At 48.9% G+C, this 26271-nt stretch overlaps 2 protein-coding genes across 2 annotated transcripts; one reads left to right on the forward strand and one right to left on the reverse strand.

The window, feature by feature from the left end:
• The first annotated feature begins 1693 nt into the window (after window positions 1–1693).
• Window positions 1694–14073, forward strand: LOC138803059 (LHFPL tetraspan subfamily member 3 protein-like). The gene is made up of 4 exons (XM_069986890.1): window positions 1694–1768; window positions 8363–8751; window positions 8860–9096; window positions 13766–14073. The coding sequence occupies exons 2-4, from the start codon at window positions 8373–8375 to the stop codon at window positions 13786–13788; spliced, it is 639 nt and encodes a 212-aa protein (XP_069842991.1). The 5' UTR covers window positions 1694–1768; window positions 8363–8372; the 3' UTR covers window positions 13789–14073.
• Window positions 14074–15230: 1157 nt separating this feature from the next.
• On the reverse strand, window positions 15231–20636 carry PCSK1N (proprotein convertase subtilisin/kexin type 1 inhibitor). The gene is made up of 3 exons (XM_069985858.1): window positions 20499–20636; window positions 17239–17822; window positions 15231–16983 (listed from the first exon to the last, which is right to left on the reverse strand). The coding sequence occupies exons 1-3, from the start codon at window positions 20562–20564 to the stop codon at window positions 16689–16691; spliced, it is 945 nt and encodes a 314-aa protein (XP_069841959.1). The 5' UTR covers window positions 20565–20636; the 3' UTR covers window positions 15231–16688.
• Between the last annotated feature and the right edge of the window lie 5635 nt (window positions 20637–26271).

Genomic DNA, 26271 nt, shown 5'->3' on the forward strand with positions numbered 1-26271 from the left:
CCAGCCTGAACCGTTGATACAAGGCAGGATGGATCCATGCTTTCATGTTGTTGACGCCAAATTCTGACCCTACCATCCGAATGTCGCAGCAGAAATCGAGACTCATCAGACCAGGCAACGTTTTTCCAATCTTCTACTGTCCAATTTTTGAGCTTGTGCAAATTGTAGCCTCAGTTTCCTGTTCTTAGCTGAGCGGAGTGGCACCCGGTGTGGTCTTCTGCTGCTGTAGCCCATCTGCCTCAAAGTTGGCCGTACTGTGCGTTCAGAGATGCTCTTCTGCCTACCTTGGCTGTAAGGGTTGGCTATTTGAGTCACTGTTGCCTTTCTATCAGCTCGAACCAGTCTGCCCATTCTCCTCTGACCTCTGGCATCAACAAGGCATTTCCGCCCACAGAACTGCCGCTCACTGGATGTTTTTTCTTTTTCGGACCATTCTCTGTAAACCCTAGAGATGGTTGTGCGTGAAAATCCCAGTAGATCAGCAGTTTCTGAAATACTCAGACCAGCCCTTCTGGCACCAACAACCATGACACGTTCAAAGCCACTCAAATCACCTTTCTTCCCCATACTGATGCTCGGTTTGAACTGCAGGAGATTGTCTTGACCATGTCTACATGCCTAAATGCACTGAGTTGCCGCCATGTGATTGGCTGATTAGAAATAAGTAAGTGGTAACGTGCAGTTGGACAGGTGTACCTAATAAAGTGGCCGGTGAGTGTGTGTATATATATATATATATATATATATATATATATATATATATATACACACACAGACTGCATACTCATATATTATAGAGACTGCATACTGATATACAAGTGTATATATATATATATATATATATATATATATATATATACACACACACACAGTGGTACCTTGGTTTAAGAGTAACTTGGTTTAAGAGCGTTTTGGTTTAAGAGCTCACAGTTTTTCAAAATTGTGACTTGGTGTAAGAGCATTGCTTTGGTTTAGGAGCTCCCTGTACTGGGTGAGAGGGCGAGTGGAGGAGGGGTATGTTCTGCATAGCGGGGTCTACAGCTCTGTACTCTGACCCAGGAAGTCTCCCTCACCCTCCAAATCATAGCAGATCCACTTCAGGCTGGGGCTTGCATCAGGGGACAGGACTGTGGGGGGTAATCTCTCCATAGCTGTAACCCCTCTCTCCCCGGACAGAAAGTGCTGCATGTATGTGCCCACATCTGCCCTGCTCATTCCTTCATGCTCCCTGCAGTCTCTCTCAGCCATTGTGTTTCCCATCCTCTCCATTACTGTACAGTAACTTATAATATCACAGATTCTGCGGTTTCTGATTGTTTGTTTCATCTGTTTTACATGTTATTCAGAATAATAAATCATTATTTTCAGGGTGTGAAACCAATTGTCTGCATTTCTATGATTTCTTATGGGAAAATGTGCTTTGATTTCAGAGTGGATTTGGATTACAAGCATGGTCCCTGCACTAATTATGCTCGTAATCCAAGGCACCACTGTATATATATATATATATATATATATATATATATATACAGACTGCATGCTGATATAGAAGTATATATATATACAGACTGCATGCAGATATAGAAGTAGATAGGAGGGGGTATCTGTGGCAGCCATGTCTGTGCTGATAGGAATGGAGGCAGATAGGTAGCTGTGAGGAGGGGAGGGGGATGTGTTCTGCAGAGAAGGGGAGGGGGGAGCAGCTGCTGCCAACAGGACTGAATATGCTGCAAATGTGATGATCTGAGGACAGCAAGACACCATCCGGGTGAGTGACAACATATATAGTATATAGTATCCCCCTATATGTGCTGGGCATACCCCCTGTATATAGTACCCTAATATATGTGCTGGACATTCCCCCTGTATATAGTACCCTAATATATGTGCTGGACATACCCCCTGTATATAGTATCCCCCTATATGTGCTGGACATACCCCCTGTATATAGTACCCTAATATATGTGCTGGACAAACACCCTGTATATAGTATCCCCCTATATGTGCTGGACATACCCCCTGTATATAGTACCCTAATATATGTGCTGGACAAACACCCTGTATATAGTATCCCCCTATATGTGCTGGACATACCCCCTGTATATAGTACCCTAATATATGTGCTGGACATACCCCCTGTATATAGTATCCCTCTATATGTGCTGGACATACCCCCTGTATATAGTACCCCCCTATATGTGCTGGACATACCCCCTGTATATAGTATCCCCCTATATGTGCTGGACATACCCCCTGTATATAGTATCCTAATATATGTGCTGGACATACCCCCTGTATATAGTATCCCCCTATATGTGCTGGACATACCCCCTGTATATAGTATCCCCCTATATGTGCTGGACATACCCCCTGTATATAGTACCCTAATATATGTGCTGGACATACCCCCTGTATATAGTATCCCCCTATATGTGCTGGACATACCCCCTGTATATAGTACCCTAATATATGTGCTGGACATACCCCCTGTATATAGTATCCCCCTATATGTGCTGGACATACCCCCTGTATATAGTACCCCCCTATATGTGCTGGACATACCCCCTGTATATAGTATCCCCCTATATGTGCTGGACATACCCCCTGTATATAGTACCCTAATATATGTGCTGGACATACCCCCTGTATATAGTATCCCCCTATATGTGCTGGACATACCCCCTGTATATAGTACCCTAATATATGTGCTGGACATACCCCCTGTATATAGTATCCCCCTATATGTGCTGGACATACCCCCTGTATATAGTACCCTAATATATGTGCTGGACATACCCCCTGTATATAGTACCCTAATATATGTGCTGGACATACCCCCTGTATATAGTATCCCCCTATATGTGCTGGACATTCCCCCTGTATATAGTACCCTAATATATGTGCTGGACATACCCCCTGTATATAGTATCCCCCTATATGTGCTGGGCATACCCCCTGTATATAGTACCCTAATATATGTGCTGGACATACCCCCTGTATATAGTACCCTAATATATGTGCTGGACATACCCCCTGTATATAGTATCCCCCTATATGTGCTGGACATACCCCCTGTATATAGTATCCCCCTATATGTGCTGGGCATACCCCCTGTATATAGTATCCTAATATATGTGCTGGACATACCCCCTGTATATAGTATCCCCCTATATGTGCTGGACATTCCCCCTGTATATAGTACCCTAATATATGTGCTGGACATACCCCCTGTATATAGTATCCCCCTATATGTGCTGGGCATACCCCCTGTATATAGTACCCTAATATATGTGCTGGACATACCCCCTGTATATAGTACCCTAATATATGTGCTGGACATACCCCCTGTATATAGTATCCCCCTATATGTGCTGAACATACCCCCTGTATATAGTATCCTAATATATGTGCTGGGCATACCCCCTGTATATAGTATCCCCCTATATGTGCTGGACATACCCCCTGTATATAGTATCCCCCTATATGTCCTGGGCATACCCCCTGTATATAGTATCCCCCTATATGTGCTGGACATACCCCCTGTATATAGTACCCTAATATATGTGCTGGGCATACCCCCTGTATATATTACCCTAATATATGTGCTGGACATACCCCCTGTATATAGTATCCTAATATATGTGCTGGACATACCCCCTGTATATAGTATCCCCCTATATGTGCTGGACATACCCCCTGTATATAGTACCCTAATATATGTGCTGGACAAACACCCTGTATATAGTATCCCCCTATATGTGCTGGACATACCCCCTGTATATAGTATCCCCCTATATGTGCTGGACATACCCCCTGTATATAGTATCCCCCTATATGTGCTGGGCATACCCCCTGTATATAGTACCCTAATATATGTGCTGGGCATACCCCCTGTATATAGTATCCCCCTATATGTGCTGGGCATACCCCCTGTATATAGTATCCCCCTATATGTGCTGGACATACCCCCTGTATATAGTACCCTAATATATGTGCTGGTCATACCCCCTGTATATAGTACCCTAATATATGTGCTGGACAAACACCCTGTATATAGTATCCCCCTATATGTGCTGGACATACCCCCTGTATATAGTACCCTAATATATGTGCTGGACATACCCCCTGTATATAGTATCCCCCTATATGTGCTGGACATACCCCCTGTATATAGTATCCCCCTATATGTGCTGGGCATACCCCCTGTATATAGTACCCTAATATATGTGCTGGGCATACCCCCTGTATATAGTACCCTAATATATGTGCTGGGCATACCCCCTGTATATAGTACCCTAATATATGTGCTGGGCATACCCCCTGTATATAGTATCCCCCTATATGTGCTGGACATACCCCCTGTATATAGTACCCTAATATATGTGCTGGGCATACCCCCTGTATATAGTACCCTAATATATGTGCTGGACATACCCCCTGTATATAGTATCCCCCTATATGTGCTGGACATACCCCCTGTATATAGTACCCTAATATATGTGCTGGACATACCCCCTGTATATAGTATCCCCCTATATGTGCTGGACATACCCCCTGTATATAGTACCCTAATATATGTGCTGGACATACCCCCTGTATATAGTATCCCCCTATATGTGCTGGGCATACCCCCTGTATATAGTACCCTAATATATGTGCTGGGCATACCCCCTGTATATAGTACCCTAATATATGTGCTGGACATACCCCCTGTATATAGTATCCCCCTATATGTGCTGGACATACCCCCTGTATATAGTATCCCCCTATATGTGCTGGACATACCCCCTGTATATAGTATTCCCCTATATGTGCTGGGCATACCCCCTGTATATAGTACCCTAATATATGTGCTGGACATACCCCCTGTATATAGTACCCTAATATATGTGCTGGACATACCCCCTGTATATAGTATCCCCCTATATGTGCTGGACATACCCCCTGTATATAGTATCCCTCTATATGTGCTGGGCATACCCCCTGTATATAGTATCCCCCTATATGTGCTGGGCATACCCCCTGTATATAGTATCCCCCTATATGTGCTGGACATACCCCCTGTATATAGTACCCTAATATATGTGCTGGACATACCCCCTGTATATAGTACCCTAATATATGTGCTGGACATACCCCCTGTATATAGTATCCTAAGATATGTGCTGGACATACCCCCTGTATATAGTATCCCCCTATATGTGCTGGGCATACCCCCTGTATATAGTATCCCCCTATATGTGCTGGACATACCCCCTGTATATAGTACCCTAATATATGTGCTGGACATACCCCCTGTATATAGTATCCCCCTATATGTGCTGGACATACCCCCTGTATATAGTACCCTAATATATGTGCTGGACATACCTCCTGTATATAGTATCCCCCTATATGTGCTGGGCATACCCCCTGTATATAGTACCCTAATATATGTGCTGGACATACCCCCTGTATATATTTCTGGAACTACAGTATGTGATGTCACACAATTCTGGACTGGATGAGGTCACCCAATTCTGGACTGGATGATGTCACACAATTCTGGACTGGATGATGTCAAACAATTCAGGACTGGATGAGGCCACACAAATCCAGAATGCACAATTCAAGAATTTGCGATGTCCTACAAACCCGTAATGACCTCCCTACAGGCCTTGTAGGAAGGTCATACAGACACCTCATCAGGAGCATGCCTGGGCCTTGTAGGAGGGTCATACAGACACCTCATCAGGAGCATGCCCGGGCCTTGTAGGAGGGTCATACAGACACCTCATCAGGAGCATGCCCGGGCCTTGTAGGGAGGTCATACAGTCACCTCATCAGGAGCATGCCCGGGCCTTGTAGGGAGGTCATACAGACACCTCATCAGGAGCATGCACAGGCCTTGTAGGGAGGTCATATAGACACCTCATCAGGAGCATGCCCAGGCCTTGTAGGAGGGTCATACAGACACCTCATCAGGAGCATGCCCGGGCCTTGTAGGGAGGTCATACAGACACCTCATCAGGAGCATGCACAGGCCTTGTAGGGAGGTCATACAGACACCTCATCAGGAGCATGCCCGGGCCTTGTAGGGAGGTCATACAGACACCTCATCAGGAGCATGCCCGGGCCTTGTAGGGAGGTCATACAGTCACCTCATCAGGAGCATGCCCGGGCCTTGTAGGGAGGTCATACAGCCACCTCATCAGGAGCATGCCCGGGCCTTGTAGGGAGGTCATACAGCCACCCCATCAGGAGCATGCCCGGGCCTTGTAGGGAGGTCATACAGTCACCTCATCAGGAGCATGCCCGGGCCTTGTAGGGAGGTCATACAGCCACCTCATCAGGAGCATGCCCGGGCCTTGTAGGAGGGTCATACAGACACCTCATCAGGAGCATGCCCGGACCTTGTAGGGAGGTCATACACCTCATCAGGAGCATGCCCGGGCCTTGTAGGAGGGTCATACAGACACCTCATCAGGAGCATGCCCGGGCCTTGTAGGGAGGTCATACAGTCACCTCATCAGGAGCATGCCCGGGCCTTGTAGGGAGGTCATACAGACACCTCATCAGGAGCATGCACAGGCCTTGTAGGGAGGTCATATAGACACCTCATCAGGAGCATGCCCAGGCCTTGTAGGAGGGTCATACAGACACCTCATCAGGAGCATGCCCGGGCCTTGTAGGGAGGTCATACAGACACCTCATCAGGAGCATGCACAGGCCTTGTAGGGAGGTCATACAGACACCTCATCAGGAGCATGCCCGGGCCTTGTAGGGAGGTCATACAGACACCTCATCAGGAGCATGCCCGGGCCTTGTAGGGAGGTCATACAGACACCTCATCAGGAGCATGCCCAGGCCTTGTAGGAGGGTCATACAGACACCTCATCAGGAGCATGCCCGGGCCTTGTAGGGAGGTCATACAGACACCTCATCAGGAGCATGCCCGGGCCTTGTAGGGAGGTCATACAGACACCTCATCAGGAGCATGCCCGGGCCTTGTAGGGAGGTCATACAGCCACCCCATCAGGAGCATGCCCAGGCCTTGTAGGGAGGTCATACAGCCATCTCATCAGGAGCATGCCCGGGCCTTGTAGGGAGGTCATACAGACACCTCATCAGGAGCATGCCCGGGCCTTGTAGGGAGGTCATACAGCCACCTCATCAGGAGCATTCCCGGGCCTTGTAGGGAGGTCATACAGGCCTTGTAGGGAGGTCATACAGGGAGGTGGAGGCCACACACAATACTCAGCCTCACTGTCACTTGGTATAAGAACATAACATCAGAGTTGGATCAGCCTGGAGGGTTTTTCCACTTTCATTTTGTGTGTTACTCCACCTCCAGGCCACCATTGGGTAATACATGGAAATTCCATTGATGTTTGTAGGATTTGGTTGTCAGTACATTCAGCTTTGTACAGAACAAAGTATCACTGAGAAGATTTCATTCATTCAGATCTAGGAGGTGTTATATGTAGGTGCCTATTTCCCTGTATGTTTTCCATATAGGAAAATAGGCACCTTCTGTACAGTGTATCCATACTGAGACTCAGCTCTGGGTCATGTATCACGGAGAAGGCAGGTTCTAGTTCATAGACCTGTAGAGAGGGGGCAGGTTCTAGGTCATACATCCATATAGAGGAGGCGGCAGGTTCTAGTTCATAGACCTGTAGAGAGGAGGCAGGTTCTAGGTCATACATCCATATAGAGGAGGCGGCAGGTTCTAGTTCATAGACCTGTGGAGAGGAGGCAGGTTCTAGGTCATACATCCATATAGAGGAAGAGGCAGGTTCTAGGTCAAACATCTATATAGAGGAGGCGGCAGGTTCTGGGTCATAGACCTGTAGAGAGGAGGCAGGTTCTAGGTCATACATCTATATAGAGGAGGCGGCAGGTTCTGAGTCATACATCCATATAGAGCAGGGGTGTCAAACTCAGGCCCTCCAGCTGTTTTAGAACTACAATTCCCATCATGCCAGGCATGATGGGAATTGTAGTTTTGTAACAGCTGGAGGGCCTGAGTTTGACACGTCTGATATAGAGGAGGAGGCAGGTTCTAGGTCTTGAATATGTACAGAGGAGGAGGAAGCATCTTCTAGGTCAGGGATGTCAAACTCAGGCCCTCCAGCTTTAGCTTTGGATGTGCAGGCATGATGGGAATTGTAGTTTTAAAACAGCTGGAGGGACTGAGTTTGACACGTCTGTTCTAGGTCATACATCCTTATAGAGGAGGAGACATGTTCTAGGTCATACAAACATATAGAGGTAGAGGCAAGTTCTAGGTTTTGAATATGTACACAGGTGGAGGCAAGTTCTAGGTCAGATGGACAGAGACATGTTCTGTGTTCATTGATTTTTTTTCCTGTGCTTCCAGGTCACCCCTCATGGATCCCATCGGACATGTCCATCTGTATGACACAGACTTTGTCCAGAATGGGCGGGCGGTGGCGGTGTTATGGGCGTCCTGCACCCTGTTCCTGGGGATCCTGGAGATTGTTGTGCTCCTGCAGCCCACCTGGGTGCTAGGTGGGGAGGGCAGTGGACATTTTGGACTGTACCAGCTTTGTGAAGAGTCAGATTGGGGCACAGAATGTCGGGGTCCTCAGGGGGTCCTGGAGGCTCTGCCACCCTTCCAGACAGCGGCTGGCTTCATGCTGGGAGCGCTGCTCCTGGTTCTCCTCAGCCTGGCCTCCATCATACTGCTGTGGTTCTGTCACTCGGGGACCGTCTACAAGCTCTGCGCCTGGCTGCAGCTGACTGCCGGTAATGGGGGGGTGTCTCTTCCTTTGTTCTGATGATGTGTTGGTGAGGTGTGACATGTGGTTGTTGTGTGGAGCCATTGATCTGACCCATGTTCTCTGCCCCCCTCAGCTTTCTGCCAGGCTCTGGCCTGTATCCTGTTCCCGGACGGCTGGGACTCGCCCGCTGTACGCCCCTTCTGTAACTACCGATCCGACAGATACGAGCTGGGCTCCTGCTCCGTGCACTGGGGCTTTATCCTCGCCATATTGGGCACCTTTGACTGTTTGGTTCTGTCCATTTTGGGGTTCACCCTTGGGAAACGTCATGATGCTTTGAACCCCAGTGAAGCAAAACCCAGCAAGAAAGGTAAGGGGCTCATGTGAACTCCCCCCTCATAAGCCTTACCGGGGCAGGGGACCCCCAACAACTGCAACTTTCCCCCTCATACACCTCAATAGGCCGGGGACCTCCATAAACCACCTGAAACATGGTGTACCCCTCAGAAACTTCATTAGGGCAGGATACCCCCTTATACACAGTACTGGCAGGATGCCCCCTCATACACAGTACTGGCAGGATGCCCCCTCATACACAGTACTGGCAGGATACCCCCGCGTACACAGTACTGGCAGGGTGCCCCCCTCATACACAGTACTGGCAGGGTGCCCCCCTCATACACAGTGCTAACATGATGCCCCCTCATACACAGTACTGGCAGGACACCGCCCTCCCCCCCATACACAGTACTGGCAGTATACCCCCTCATACACAGTACTGGCAGTATACCCCCTCATACACAGTACTGGCAGGATACCCCCTCATACACAGTACTGGCAGGATGTCCCCCTCGTACGAAGTACTGGCAGGATGCCCCCCTCATACACAGTACTGGCAGGATACCCCCTCATACACAGTACTGGCAGTATACCCCCCCCCTTATACACAGTACTGGCAGGATACCCCCCCCCCCCCCCCCTCATACACAGTACTGGCAGGATACCCCCCCCCCCCTCATACACAGTACTGGCAGGATACCCCCCTCATATACACAGTACTTACTGGCAGGGTGCCCTCTCATAACCAGCTCCAGTTAAGATATAAGTATTTAAAAGGTAACCATAAATTGACTGGCTAATACATAAAGTGTCCACTCAAAGAGCAATATTACGCCAAGAGGCCTAGCCTATAGTAGACAGAAACCGTAAAAATTAAGGGTGGGAGGGTGAGACACAGCTCACTCAGGTAACTGCAGCTCTTCTTTCTTGCCGGGAACACAATGGCTGACTGAAAAAACCCGCCGAGCCTCCCCTTAACATAACTACTATTATGGTCAGCTGACCTGCCCGAACTGAAAACAAAGCTCGTTGCCGTGCAGTTGCCCCTCAGATACAGGCCAAAAACGCTTCCGTAGGCTGAAAAAAACTGGCAATGATAGCTGTCCCTGGCATAAGGCTCCCGAAGGCGGGATAAATTCATAAACAACCCCCCCCCCCCCCACAACAGGTCATGTAGGGGCCAGCTGTAGTCCCATGCAGGCCCCCTTCCTAAAGGCACAGGCCCTGTACATACACAGTACTGGTAGGATACCCCCTCCCATACACAGTACTGGCAGGATACCCCCCCATACACAGTACTGGTAGGATACCCCCCCCCCCATACACAGTACTGGCAGGACCCCCCCCCCCCATACACAGCACTAGCAGGTCACCCCCCCCCCCCCCATACACAGTACTGGTAGGATACCCCCCCCCATACACAGCACTGGCAGGATACCCCCCCATACACAGCACTGGCAGGATACCCCCCCCCATACACAGTACTGGTAGGATACCCCCCCCCCCCCCCATACACAGTACTGGCAGGACCCCCCCCCCCCCATACACAGTGCTGGCAGGATGCCCCCCCCCCTCAAACACAGTACTGGCAGGATACCCCCCCCCCTCATACACAGTACTGGCAGGATACCCCCCCCCCCTCATACACAGTACTGGCAGGATACCCCCCCCCCCCCCTCATACACAGTACTGGCAGGATACCCCCCCCCCCCTCATACACAGTCGCTCTTGTCCATGGCAACCAGTTAGAGGCCATTTTGTATATGTCCAGTGGTGGTTAGAATTCTGATTGGTTGCTATGGAGGTTGGTGGAAAGGACACAATGATAAGAGACTTAATACTGAAGATATGTGCAGCCAGACCAGTGATCTCCGGCTGAAACTACAACTCCCAGCATGCCCAGACACAGGCCGTCTCTTCCTTCTTCACTTCTTCTTTCCTTCTGGTTCCTCTGTTATATATAGCTGTGGTGTGCAGATTGTTAGTGAAGTAACTTCTTCAAAGAGCCACAGAGCATTGGCCAATATATCTGCTGCAGGGCATCGCTGCATATATCTGCTGCAGAGCATCACCCCCTATATCTGCAGCAGAGCATCACCCCCTATATCTGCTGCAGAGCATCACCCCATATATCTGCTACAGAGCATCACCCGGCAGATATATGCAGTGATGCCCTGCAGCAGATATATGGGATGATGCTCTGCAGCAGATATACGGGGTGATGCTCTGCAGCAGATATAGGCAGTGATGCCCTGCAGCAGATATACTGGGAGATGCTCCGCAGCAGATATATGGGGCTCTGCTCTGCGGCCGGGGTCACGGAACGGCCGGCCTCTGGCCGGATCATCTCCGTGGCCGGGTGATCTTTCCGGACGCAGAGCTCTCAAGCCATACTGCCCCATGTACCGTCGTGCAGGTATCTGATACACATGGGTCCCTACACTAAGTCCACACCGTGCCAGTCAGTGGCCACCAACCCCGCAGGCGTGCACAGTCAGGGAACGGGGGCCATGGGACGGCCCTGCGACCCCCATGCCACAGGACCAGACCCAAAACCAACACACCAGAACCCGGCCAGCACCGCCGGTGGAGAAGGTCGCTCCCAAACAGCACAAGTCTGGATGAGGTATTGCGCTCACCATAGCTGCTGCAGACAGAATGGGAAAAGACAGGAGGGATTAAAACCATGTGCACTCAGGTGTCTCCTGCTAATTGCGGTCATGTGGGTCTCACCAGGAGGAGTGCAAAACACGGAGAAAAGAGAGAAACAAAATGCGGTTCACGGAAGAAAAAGAGCGCTGCACCTCACACCTATGGCTGATACTAGTGCCCCTAGGCTAAATAAAAAACACATCAGAATTTTGTGTATGAATTGATCAAGCCATACTGCCCCATGTACCATCGTGCAGGTATCTGATACACATGGGTCCCTACACTAAGTCCACACCGTGCCAGTCAGTGGTTATATTCCTGTATATAGGAGGCAGTATTATAGTAATTATACGAACTGGAGAGAGTGGAACAGCTGCACATCCCAACTATGGCTGATACTAATGCCGCTAGGCCTATATTAAAAATCAACACCAGAGTGTCTGTATATGAATTGATCAAGCCATATTGCCCCGTGTACCACCGCGCAGGTCCTCTGGTCCACACGGGTCCCTACGCTAACTCCACACCGTGTCGGTCAGCGACCGCCAACCCTTCCCCGCCGGTGGTGCTGGCTGGGTTTTGGTGGGGCTTTTTGGGTCTGGTCCTGTGACATTGGGGTTGCAGGGCCGTTCCATGGCCTCCCTTCCCTGCACGTGCACGCTTTGCGGGGTTGGCGGTGGCTGACCGACACGGTGTGGAGTTGGCGTAGGGACCCGTGTGGACAAGAGGACCTGCGCGGTGGTACACGGGGCAATATGGCTTGATCAATTCATATACAGACACTCTGGTGTTGATTTTTAATATAGGCCTAGCGGCATTAGTATCAGCCATAGATGGGATGTGCAGCCGTTCCATTCTCTCCAGTTCGTGTCGTATTATAGTAGTTATATTCTTGTATATAGGAGCAGTATTATAGTAGTTATATTCTTGTATATAGGGGCAGTATTATAGTAGTTATATTCCTGTATATAGGAGCAGTATTATAGTAGTTATATCCCTGTATATAGAAGCAGTATTATAGTAGTTATATTCCTGTATATAGGAGCATTATTATAGTAGTTATATTCTTGTATATAGGGGCAGTATTATAGTAGTTATATTCCTGTATATAGGAGCACTATTATAGAAGTTATATCCCTGTATATAGAAGCAGTATTATAGTAGTTATATTCCTGTATATAGGAGCATTATTATAGTAGTTATATTCTTGTATATAGGGGCAGTATTATAGTAGTTATATTCCTGTATATAGGAGCAGTATTATTGTAGTGATATTCTTGTATATAGGAGCAGTATTATAGTAGTTATATTCTTGTATATAGGAGCAGTATTATAGTAGTTATATTCTTGTACATAGGGGGCAGTATTATCATAGTTGTGTTCTTGCACATAGGGGCAGTATTATAGTTGCTGTAGTCTTCTATGATGCAATAGAGATGGATATAGAGTCTGTATGAATCACATTACTGTCCTTGTAATTAATCTTCCTTCTTCTGCCATCCCCTGAGTCCTCCTCTGCTGTCCTTGCACTTTTGGAGGCTGGCTGCAGTACACACTACGAGGTGTAGATAATTATTAGCTTTCGGTGACTCAGCAAATAAAGAAATTCTGGAGCGAGCATTAAAATACAATATCAGCAGCATATATCCATAGTCCTTGACTCGTCCTCTTCTGTCTCATTATATTCGGCCGTTTTTTTGTTACATTTTCGAGTTATCTTTCTGGAATGGCATATTTGCTTGTTTTAGGGGAAGTTTGGCCAGGAGAAGACCGTGCAAGGCCGAAGCATTATTTATAGGTGTTATGCACTAATATAGGTTGTGCTGTACCCCATGTCCAGTGCATTGGTACACCTTTACCTGGTTATACACACATATAGATCCAGATTCATAATACATTACTATATTAAAGTTACTATTCAGGACAGCTGGATGATGCTCCCTGTGGAAGCCGGAATATTGGCGTTATTAGCTGCCGCCCAGCTTTCCCTGATATAGGTTATTTGAACTGGTTTCATCCTGTTTTATAATCCTTCTTATGTTTTTTAGAATTCCCTCCAGAAACCCTGTGATCACTGACATGACACGTCACTCATCATTGAGGATCCGCCCCTTACGGATTTTCACGACACATCACTCATCATCGATGATCCGCCTCTTACGGATTTCCACGACCCGTCACTCATCATCGAGGATCCGCCTTTTACGGATTTCCACGACCCGTCACTCATCATCGAGGATCCACCCCTTACGGTTTTCCACGACATGTCGCTCATCATCGAGGATCTGCCTCTTACGGATTTCCAATGTCTGTCGATATTTGTGCTGCTATTGTCATTGGGCCAAAGTGTTTTATTCTGTCATAATAAAAAATAATGGTTTCTGTAGTGCGGTTGATGTCGGGAGTGTATAATATCCTCTAAATGACGCTTACCTTCAAATGGGCAAAAATGTAAAACCCCACCCTCATTTTGCATAGGAACGCCCCTTTGTTCAAATATGCATAAACTCCACCTCTTGTAGGTTCTGTTTTCGTATAGAGGTCTGGTCTGGGGTCTATATTAGGTTAGGGGTCTGGTCTGGGGTCTGTATTAGTTTTGGGATCTGGTCTGGGGTCTGTATTAGTTTAGGGGTCTGGTCTGGAGTCTGTATTAGTTTAGGGGTCTGGTCTGGGGTCTGTATTAGTTTAGGGGTCTGGTCTGGAGTCTGTATTAGTTTAGGGGTATGGTCTGGGGTCTGTAGTTTAGGGCTCTGGTCTGGTGTCTGTATTAGTTTAGGGGTCTGGTCTGAGGTCTGTAGTTTAGGGGTCTGGTCTGGGGGTCTGTATTAATTTAGGGGTCTGGTCTGGGGTCTGTATTAGTTTAGGGGTCTGGTCTGGGGCCTGTATTAGTTTAGGAGTCTAGTCTGGGGTCTGTATTAGTTTAGGGATCTGGTCTGGGGTCTTAGTTTAGGGGTCTGGTCTGGTGTCTGTATTAGTTTAGGGGTCTGGTCTGGAGTCTGTATTAGTTTAGGGGTCTGGTCTGAGGTATGTAGTTTAGGGGTCTGGTCTGGGGGTCTGTATTAGTTTAGGGGTCTGGGGTCTGTATTAGTTTAGGGGTCTGGTCTGGGGCCTGTATTAGTTTAGGAGTCTAGTCTGGGGTCTGTATTAGTTTAAAGGTCTGGTCTGCGGTCTGTAATAATTTAGAGGTCGGGTCTGTATTAGTTTAAAGGTCTTGTGCAGGATCTGTATTAGTTTAAGGGGTCTGGTTTGGGGTCTCCATTGGTTTAAGGGTTGGTTCTGTATTAGAGGTTCTGGTCTTGGTCTGTATTTACTTGATCTGATTTGTGACTTTTGTGCTTGTAGAGTCTGCATTTGTTTTGGATCTGGTGTCTTTGTTCATTTTGGGGTATGATGAGGGGGATGAGTTTCAGGGTATGTCATATATACATATATTGGCATGGTGCAGCTTATTGGAACCTCCTTGAGGTATGGAGTATGATATAAACACATTTAATACAGATGATGAGCCGGATATGGATACACCATTTTATTTACCTGCAGAGCAATATACAATAAGTGACATCTCTTTACTCTTTAGTGCACATCTATGCAGTAAGCGAGGATAGAAAAATAACACATTAAAAACCAGGACACGGAGCAGGGTGACGATGGATGGGCAAACATGGTGGCGTCAGGTAGGTATAGATATAGATATGGGGCCTGTAGGATTTGGACCGGTGTTGTGTATATGGGAGGAGGAACATTCTGGATACAACGGGCCTCATGTATCATAGGGGACCATGTTGTCCATTGCGACCAATCAGATTCTGCCATTTATTTCTACGGTGCAGCTTACAAAATGAGAGCTGAGTTCTCATTGGTTGCTATGGGCCACAGAGGTACTTGGCCCAGAGATGGTTTTGACTCAAGGCCCATATTATGCTGGTACTATAAGGACAGGTATGTGGGGGACATGAACCCCCGGCAGCAGCTTTTGGGCTAATGTATCAGGTGTTGATATTTGTAAAATATTAGATTAAGGTGCAAAAATGTCATCGGTCTCTTACATTCTTTTTCTCTTGGTTGGAAAATGGATATGAGTGGATGTAAGGCCCGACAGAAGACAGCATAGGAGTGAGCGTGTGGTCTATCAATCCTCGCGGGTCATTGGCTAAGGACCAACTCTGTAGCTTTTTGCTGGTAATTGTTACAGAAATCCAAGATGGCGCACGCTTTCATGGGCCATTGTGGGGATTTCTCAGGATAGATAGACCACACTAAGTATTTTTGCCATCTTTAATGATTGGCGGGTAGTTCTTACATTCGGCAAGATCTATGCTGTATGATTGATGGACCCGGTGCTGTACAATGGACAAGCTGTGACCCCCATGGTGGTCATCCTGCCTAATATATAGGGCAAGCATATTACAAGCTATTGGGCCTCTGGAATTATGTAGGTCAACCTAGAGTTACCAGGCCAAGTCTATTTGGACTAAGTCCGTCATATTTAATAATCAGATGTTCTTGTGAGATATGAGCAGACTGTGGGGGAGTTAGGTCAGCCATGTTTGATTTCATAGCCCATCAGGTTGTTCCCCACTGACTGGTAGTAGGACAGAACATACGGATTTCCATATACATTCAAAAAGGTCAAGTATTAATGGAGATTGAGAAAAGGGCATCATTTTGGAGCCATCTTACAAGTATGGCGGCTTTATAATGGCCTTTGGCTTATGACCTCACCCAGGCAATCAGGTTTTCAGATATTGATCCTGTTACAGAGAATTTCCCCTTTGTGCCCAGATGGCAGCGCATTGGTTCTATAGCTGGGTGAGCTTGCGGTACGTGTAATTTGGCCGATGACTAACATGGGGGAGAGTCACAGTGTCCGACTGTGATGGAGATCGGATGGTGGACAGATAGTTATGTACGTGGTGTCACATGAGGAGTCAGTGTGCTGTATGAGAATGATGGGGGCGGTTATGCGGATAACTACTCAGGGAAATACTTCAGCAGTTGCTCTGTGACCCTCTGATCGGTGAAGTGTTGGGGTCGGCTCTGAATATCAAGGTCGCTCTCACTCCGCTTTCTGTGGAGCAGCCCGTTGGTGGCGAAGTCGGGGATGGCGTTATCAGTGTCCAGGCGCTTCACACGCAGCAGATTGGCTGGGGTGTCATCATCATGGTCGTCTTCCAACGAGCGCCGCATGCGTCGGGGGGGACTCGGTGGCAGGCGCTGAGACATTTCAGCTTCATTCATTGCAGACAGGACGCGAGTTACAAGGTACCTGGTAATGGATTAGACAGAACATGACATGATCATTGCAGAAATACTCTGTGCTGCTGTGATTTATTCTATATGGTGCCACTATATATATATATATATATATATATATATATATATTTATTGGTGCCTCTAGGAAATATACATTCGAGGGGACCCAAGGACCCACCTGCCACCCAATCTGAACCTTCTAGGTGAGCAGCTTATTGTTCTTGTTGACCATTCATATAGTATTAGCACTTCGCATAGAGTCTCCTACCTTAGCATCTCTTCGTCCATGGGATATCCATCCTCGTTGGTCTCCTCTGGCTGAAGGTGTAACGCAGGACCTTCATAGGCCCGGCTCTGCCTGTAATGACTCTGCAATGCTTGTGCCATCCTTGGGATCTGTGGTCTCACCCGGCTGGCCACCACCGCTGTGTCATCATAGTCTTGGTATGGCCTCTGATATTCAAGGTCTGATGGGACCGGACCTGGAAAGCCCTGAAGTTGGTCGACGTACGCCTTCCCCTGGTTGATTTGGTTCCACAAGTGCAGAAGGTTTGCTAGATACATGGTCTCCTTATCTCTCCTCTGACCTTCTTCTACCAGCTGTTGGAGAGATGGACTGTCATGAGTGGGCTCCACTCTTCGGGGGTTACCCATCCTCTCCAAGGCCCGGGCTAGAAGTTCTTCTTGAGGGTAGGCCGCCAGTCTTGCAAGCATCGCTTGACTTAGGTCGGGGTATAGCGGCTCATTGCGGACAGGTTCTGAGGGCAGGTAAGACATGTCGGCCTCATAGGGAAGGCTTCTTCTCACCCTTCGAGCAACTCCAAGGTCATCATGGGTTAATACACCTAGAGGCTGGAGGTGGAGGCACAAGGGTAAGAAAAGGAAGAAGATGTCTGTGAGTGAGTGTCTCCAGCTCTGGCTCAATCAATAGAAACGTGTTTAGTGTCCAGTATGGAGGGGATTATAAGATTATAACAATTACCAGACATGGATGAAGACCAGGACTCCGATTACTGCTCCGAAGAGCTGACAATCAGATAAGAAGACAATGAGACGGTACAGCAGAGGTGACCATACTCATAGGAGAAGATGGAGGAGATCACCAGCTATAGACAGATGATGAAAGAAGGGAAGAATCCCAGGGTGGAGAGTTGGAGAAGTTGTATTATTTGGGTAGTATGGGCACTGTATGGCGTTATTATTTAAGTACTGGGTGATACTGAGTGGTGGTATTATACGCTTTGTGCACTGGTATTATATGTACAGTATGTAACACTATTATTTGGACACAATATGGCACAATTACAAAAGTAGTGTATGGTGGTAATTATTAGACACTATATTGTAGTAATATTTGTACACTATATAACAGTTTTATATGGGACTATTATGTAAGTACTGTAGGATGGTATTAATTACACTATGTGGTAGTATTACATAACCTGATTATATTGGTCTATTATGTAAGTGCTTTATGATGGTATTAACTAACCACTATAGCAGTATTATTTACACACACTATATAACAATATTATATGGGACTATTATGTAAGTACCGTAGGAGGGTTTTAATGATAGTTTATGTGACAGTATTATTTGTGTTATACATAACAGTATTATATTGGGCTATTATGTACTGTATGTGGTACTAATTACACTGTGTGTTACACTTGTTTGTGCACTATATAAGGATATTGTATGGAAATATTATGTATGTACCATAGGACGGTATTAATTACACTGTATGCGGTGTATTACTTCTGTCCTACATAGCAGTATTACATTGGTCTATTACGTAAGTACTGTATTATAGAGCCTCCGTGGCAGTATTATTTCTTCACAATATAACAATACTGTATGGAAATATTATGTATGTACCATAGGACGGTATTAATTACACTGAATGCGGTGTATTACTTCTGTCCTACATAGCAGTATTATATTGGTCTATTACGTAAGTACTGTATTATAGAGCCTCCTTGGCAGTATTATTTCTTCACAATATAACAATACTGTATGGAAATATTATGTATGTACCATAGGACGGTATTAATTACACTGTATGCGGTGTATTAATTGTGTCCTACATAGCAGTATTATATTGGTCTATTACGTAAGTACTGTATTATAGAGCCTCTGTAGCAGTATTATTTCTTCACAATATAACAATACTGTATGAAAATATTCTGCAAGTACCATAGGACGGTATTAATTACACTGTATGCGGTGTATTACTTGTGTCCTACATAGCAGTATTACATTGGTCTATTACGTAAGTACTGTATTATAGAGCCTCCGTGGCAGTATTATTTCTTCACAATAGAACAATGCTGTATGAAAATATTATGCAAGTACCATAGGACGGTATTATTTACACTCTATGCGGTGTATTACTTGTGTCCTACATAGCAGTATTATAATGGACTATTATGTAAGTACTGTATTATATGGCCTCTGTGGCAGTATTATTTGTGAAGTATATGACAATATTATATGGGACTATTATGTAAGTACACTATGGCAGTATTATTTGGAAGCAGTAAAGCACTAGATGACAGCAGGTTTTCCCACAGCCGTCCACAGATTTTGACCTTGCCCCTGGATGGAGTCGTCTATAGACCTACAGTATATAAGTCTGTGCTTGGGCTTATTACGCAGCACACGCTATGCAGAATATTATTATCCTGTATTGTATACTGGTCTGCACAGATTATACCATACTTATAGATTGGCGCCATGTGATATGACCCTATGTGTGCCGGTCTATTACCGATCCCGTTATCGGCCTCATCCCCTCATTAGCAGATATCACCCACTAATCCTTGGCATATCTGTATCTGTGACTAACATCCCGCAGCCCCAGGAGAAAATGTCATTACTGGTAATGAGGTAACCAAGGGCGGTATGGGCTCCGAGGAAGCTATAGACTCTATACACACCAGGCTACAGAGCAGGGCTGAGTCATATGGTGGGGTCTCCTAATCACATGAAGGGGGCTTATTAGATGATGAATGTAGAGCAGGGACCATGGAGATGGCCACGTCTCATTGTGGGGGGGGGGGGGGGGGGGGGGAGGAAATACTTGTTGTCCATTGGATACATGGAAAATAACGGGGGTAACGCTCTCCATAGAGGTGCCATGCGGATGTTCCCACCACCCAAGAGGGCATGTTCCCATAAGCCTCTGGACTTGGCAGATCCCACCAAAAAGCCCCATGAACAGTCCCGGGTTATCCCACGGGGACCATAGACGTGAACACCATCGGATAATAGTCAATCGGCAACTTAACTCCTTGTCTCCAGGGAGCTCGAAGGGGGGGGGGAACATTGTATGAAGAAGACGAGATAAAGGAATAATCGGTGACGCGGACAGACCCCGGGGAGCATAAGCTCTAATACAGAGAGAGAGGAGGAAGATGAGGGACGGGCAGAGGATGGGAGTGGATAAGGATGCTTAGAGACAGAGGAGGAAGATGAAGGATGAACAGGAGAGACGGACAATGACCACATCAACAGAGAGACACTGACCTTACTGAGAGCGCTCGGGACAGACACACAGACAGTGACAGCCACCAACAGGATACAGGGGCCCATCCTGACAGAAAGACGCTGCCCTGATATGAGAATGCTGTTACTGCTGGATGGAGAGGCCGGGATCTGACAGTATACAGGGGGAGGGAGCCAGCACCACCCCCATGCTGCATTGTCACAGAGGAGAGGAGGGAGGAGGCCTGCGTGCACACCCGCTACCTGCTCACTCCTCCTAATACACAGGGACCAGACCTGCTCACCCCTCCTAATACACAGGGACCAGACCTGCTCACCCCTCCTAATACACAGGGACCAGACCTGCTCACCCCTCCTAATATACAGGGACCAGACCTGCTCACCCCTCCTAATACACAGGGACCAGACCCGCTACCTGCTCACCCCTCCTAATAGACAGGGACCAGACCCGCTACCTGCTCACCCCTCCTAATACACAGGGACCAGACCTGCTCACCCCTCCTTATATACAGGGACCAGACCTGCTACCTGCTCACCCCTCCTTATATACAGGGACCAGACCCGCTACCTGCTCACCCCTCCTTATATACAGGGACCAGACCTGCTCTACCCTCCTAATATACAGGGATCAGACCTGCTACCTGCTCACCCCTCCTAATATACAGGGATCAGACCTGCTCACCCCTCCTAATATACAGGGACCAGACCTGCTCACCCCTCCTAATATACAGGGATCAGACCCGCTACCTGCTCACTCCTCCTAATACACAGGGACCAGACCTGCTCACCCCTCCTAATACACAGGGACCAGACCTGCTCACCCCTCCTAATATACAGGGACCAGACCCGCTACCTGCTCACCCCTCCTAATATACAGGGATCAGACCTGCTACCTGCTCACCCCTCCTAATATACAGGGATCAGACCCGCTACCTGCTCACCCCTCCTAATATACAGGGACCAGACCCACTACCTGTTCACCCCCCCTTATATACAGGGACCAGACCTGCTCACCCCTCCTTATATACAGGGACCAGACCTGCTCACCCCTCCTAATAGACAGGGACCAGACCTGCTACCTGCTCACCCCTCCTTATATACAGGGACCAGACCTGCTCACCCCTCCTTATACACAGGGACCAGACCTGCTACCTGCTCACCCCTCCTAATATACAGGGACCAGACCCGCTACCTGCTCACCCCTCCTAATATACAGGGACCAGACCTGCTACCTGCTCACCCCTCCTAATATACAGGGATCAGACCTGCTCACCCCTCCTAATAGACAGGGACCAGACCCGCTACCTGCTCACCCCTCCTTATATACAGGGACCAGACCTGCTCACCCCTCCTAATATACAGGGACCAGACCTGCTCACCCCTCCTAATATACAGGGACCAGACCTGCTCACCCCTCCTAATATACAGGGACCAGACCTGCTCACCCCTCCTAATATACAGGGACCAGACCTGCTCACCCCTCCTTATACACAGGGATCAGACCTGCTCCTAATATTCAGAGATCAGACCCGCTACCTGCTCACTCCTCCTAATACACAGGGACCAGACCTGCTCACCCCTCCTAATACACAGGGACCAGACCTGCTACCTGCTCACCCCTCCTAATATACAGGGACCAGACCCGCTACCTGCTCACTCCTCCTTATATACAGGGATCAGACCTGCTCACCCCTCCTAATACACAGGGACCAGACCTGCTCACCCCTCCTAATATACAGGGACCAGACCCGCTACCTGCTCACCCCTCCTAATATACAGGGACCAGACCTGCTCACCCCTCCTAATACACAGGGACCAGACCTGCTCACCCCTCCTAATATACAGGGACCAGACCCGCTACCTGCTCACTCCTCCTAATACACAGGGACCAGACCTGCTCACCCCTCCTAATACACAGGGACCAGACCTGCTCACCCCTCCTTATATACAGGGACCAGACCCGCTACCTGCTCACCCCTCCTAATATACAGGGACCAGACCTGCTCACCCCTCCTTATATACAGGGACCAGACCTGCTACCTGCTCACTCCTCCTAATACACAGGGACCAGACCTGCTCACCCCTCCTAATATACAGGGATCAGACCTGCTCACCCCTCCTTATATACAGGGACCAGACCCGCTACCTGCTCACCCCTCCTAATATACAGGGACCAGACCTGCTCACCCCTCCTTATATACAGGGACCAGACCCGCTACCTGCTCACCCCTCCTTATATACAGGGACCAGACCTGCTCACCCCTCCTAATATACAGGGACCAGACCCGCTACCTGCTCACCCCTCCTAATACACAGGGACCAGACCTGCTACCTGCTCACCCCTCCTAATACACAGGGACCAGACCTGCTCACCCCTCCTTATATACAGGGACCAGACCTGCACACCCCTCCTAATACACAGGGACCAGACCGGCTACCTGCTCACCCCTCCTAATATACAGGGACCAGACCCGCTACCTGCTCACCCCTCCTAATATACAGGGACCAGACCCACTACCTGCTCACCCCTCCTTATATACAGGGACCAGACCCACTACCTGTTCACCCCCCCTTATATACAGGGACCAGACCTGCTCACCCCTCCTAATATACAGGGACCAGACCCGCTACCTGCTCACCCCTCCTAATATACAGGGACCAGACCCGCTACCTGCTCACCCCTCCTAATATACAGGGACCAGACCCGCTACCTGCTCACCCCTCCTAATATACAGGGACCAGACCCACTACCTGCTCACCCCTCCTTATATACAGGGACCAGACCCACTACCTGTTCACCCCCCCTTATATACAGGGACCAGACCTGCTCACCCCTCCTAATATACAGGGACCAGACCCACTACCTGTTCACCCCCCCTTATATACAGGGACCAGACCTGCTCACCCCTCCTAATATACAGGGACCAGACCCGCTACCTGCTCACCCCTCCTAATATACAGGGACCAGACCTGCTACCTGCTCATCCCTCCTAATATACAGGGATCAGACCTGCTCACCCCTCCTAATACACAGGGACCAGACCTGCTCACCCCTCCTTATATACAGGGACCAGACCCGCTACCTGCTCACCCCTCCTAATATACAGGGACCAGACCTGCTACCTGCTCACCCCTCCTAATATACAGGGACCAGACCTGCTCACCCCTCCTAATATACAGGGACCAGACCTGCTCACCCCTCCTAATATACAGGGACCAGACCTGCTCACCCCTCCTTATACACAGGGATCAGACCTGCTCCTAATATTCAGAGATCAGACCCGCTACCTGCTCACTCCTCCTAATACACAGGGACCAGACCTGCTCACCCCTCCTAATACACAGGGACCAGACCTGCTCACCCCTCCTAATATACAGGGACCAGACCCGCTACCTGCTCACTCCTCCTTATATACAGGGATCAGACCTGCTCACCCCTCCTAATACACAGGGACCAGACCTGCTCACCCCTCCTAATATACAGGGACCAGACCCGCTACCTGCTCACCCCTCCTAATATACAGGGACCAGACCTGCTCACCCCTCCTAATACACAGGGACCAGACCTGCTCACCCCTCCTAATATACAGGGACCAGACCCGCTACCTGCTCACTCCTCCTAATACACAGGGACCAGACCTGCTCACCCCTCCTAATACACAGGGACCAGACCTGCTCACCCCTCCTAATACACAGGGACCAGACCTGCTCACCCCTCCTTATATACAGGGACCAGACCTGCTACCTGCTCACCCCTCCTAATATACAGGGACCAGACCTGCTCACCCCTCCTTATATACAGGGACCAGACCTGCTACCTGCTCACTCCTCCTAATACACAGGGACCAGACCTGCTCACCCCTCCTAATATACAGGGATCAGACCTGCTCACCCCTCCTTATATACAGGGACCAGACCCGCTACCTGCTCACCCCTCCTAATATACAGGGACCAGACCTGCTCACCCCTCCTTATATACAGGGACCAGACCCGCTACCTGCTCACCCCTCCTTATATACAGGGACCAGACCTGCTCACCCCTCCTAATATACAGGGACCAGACCCGCTACCTGCTCACCCCTCCTAATATACAGGGACCAGACCTGCTACCTGCTCACTCCTCCTAATACACAGGGACCAGACCTGCTCACCCCTCCTTATATACAGGGACCAGACCTGCACACCCCTCCTTATACACAGGGACCAGACCGGCTACCTGCTCACCCCTCCTAATATACAGGGACCAGACCCGCTACCTGCTCACCCCTCCTAATATACAGGGACCAGACCCACTACCTGCTCACCCCTCCTTATATACAGGGACCAGACCCACTACCTGTTCACCCCCCCTTATATACAGGGACCAGACCTGCTCACCCCTCCTAATATACAGGGACCAGACCCGCTACCTGCTCACCCCTCCTAATATACAGGGACCAGACCGGCTACCTGCTCACCCCTCCTAATATACAGGGACCAGACCCGCTACCTGCTCACCCCTCCTAATATACAGGGACCAGACCCACTACCTGCTCACCCCTCCTTATATACAGGGACCAGACCCACTACCTGCTCACCCCCCCTTATATACAGGGACCAGACCTGCTCACCCCTCCTAATATACAGGGACCAGACCCACTACCTGTTCACCCCCCCTTATATACAGGGACCAGACCTGCTCACCCCTCCTAATATACAGGGACCAGACCCGCTACCTGCTCACCCCTCCTAATATACAGGGACCAGACCTGCTACCTGCTCATCCCTCCTAATATACAGGGATCAGACCTGCTCACCCCTCCTAATACACAGGGACCAGACCTGCTCACCCCTCCTTATATACAGGGACCAGACCCGCTACCTGCTCACCCCTCCTAATATACAGGGACCAGACCTGCTACCTGCTCACCCCTCCTAATATACAGGGATCAGACCTGCTCACCCCTCCTAATACACAGGGACCAGACCTGCTCACCCCTCCTTATATACAGGGACCAGACCCGCTACCTGCTCACCCCTCCTAATATACAGGGACCAGACCTGCTACCTGCTCACCCCTCCTAATACACAGGGACCAGACCCGCTACCTGCTCACCCCTCCTTATATACAGGAACCAGACCCACTACCTGCTCACCCCTCCTAATATACAGGGACCAGACCTGCTACCTGCTCACCCCTCCTAATATACAGGGACCAGACCCGCTACCTGCTCACCCCTCCTAATAGACAGGGACCAGACCCGCTACCTGCTCACCCCTCCTTATATACAGGGACCAGACCCGCTACCTGCTCACCCCTCCTTATATACAGGGACCAGACCCGCTACCTGCTCACCCCTCCTAATATACAGGGACCAGACCTGCTCACCCCTCCTTATATACAGGGACCAGACCTGCTCACCCCTCCTTATATACAGGGACCAGACCCGCTACCTGCTCACCCCTCCTTATATACAGGGACCAGACCCGCTACCTGCTCACCCCTCCTTATATACAGGGACCAGACCTGCTCACCCCTCCTTATATACAGGGACCAGACCCGCTACCTGCTCACCCCTCCTAATATACAGGGACCAGACCCGCTACCTGCTCACCCCTCCTAATATACAGGGACCAGACCCGCTACCTGCTCACCCCTCCTAATATACAGGGACCAGACCCACTACCTGCTCACCCCTCCTTATATACAGGGACCAGACCTGCTCACCCCTCCTTATATACAGGGACCAGACCTGCTCACCCCTCCTTATATACAGGGACCAGACCTGCTCACCCCTCCTAATATACAGGGACC

This window comes from Dendropsophus ebraccatus, chromosome 10 (assembly GCF_027789765.1).
Source record: "Dendropsophus ebraccatus isolate aDenEbr1 chromosome 10, aDenEbr1.pat, whole genome shotgun sequence".
In the NCBI taxonomy this organism is placed as follows: Eukaryota; Metazoa; Chordata; class Amphibia; order Anura; family Hylidae; genus Dendropsophus; species Dendropsophus ebraccatus.

Bases quoted from the DNA above. Each gene is read 5' to 3' on its own strand.
- LOC138803059 (XM_069986890.1), top strand. From the start codon at position 8,373: ATGGATCCCATCGGACATGTCCATCTGTATGACACAGACTTTGTCCAG. The intron at 8,752-8,859 runs GTAATGGGGGGG...TGCCCCCCTCAG, and splicing joins CTGGCTGCAGCTGACTGCCG to CTTTCTGCCAGGCTCTGGCC. The intron at 9,097-13,765 runs GTAAGGGGCTCA...TATGTTTTTTAG, and splicing joins AGCAAAACCCAGCAAGAAAG to AATTCCCTCCAGAAACCCTG.
- PCSK1N (XM_069985858.1), bottom strand. From the start codon at position 20,564: ATGGGCCCCTGTATCCTGTTGGTGGCTGTCACTGTCTGTGTGTCTGTC. The intron at 17,823-20,498 runs GTCAGTGTCTCT...CTCCACCTCCAG, and splicing joins TCCCGAGCGCTCTCAGTAAG to CCTCTAGGTGTATTAACCCA. The intron at 16,984-17,238 runs GTAGGAGACTCT...ATCCATTACCAG, and splicing joins ATGGACGAAGAGATGCTAAG to GTACCTTGTAACTCGCGTCC.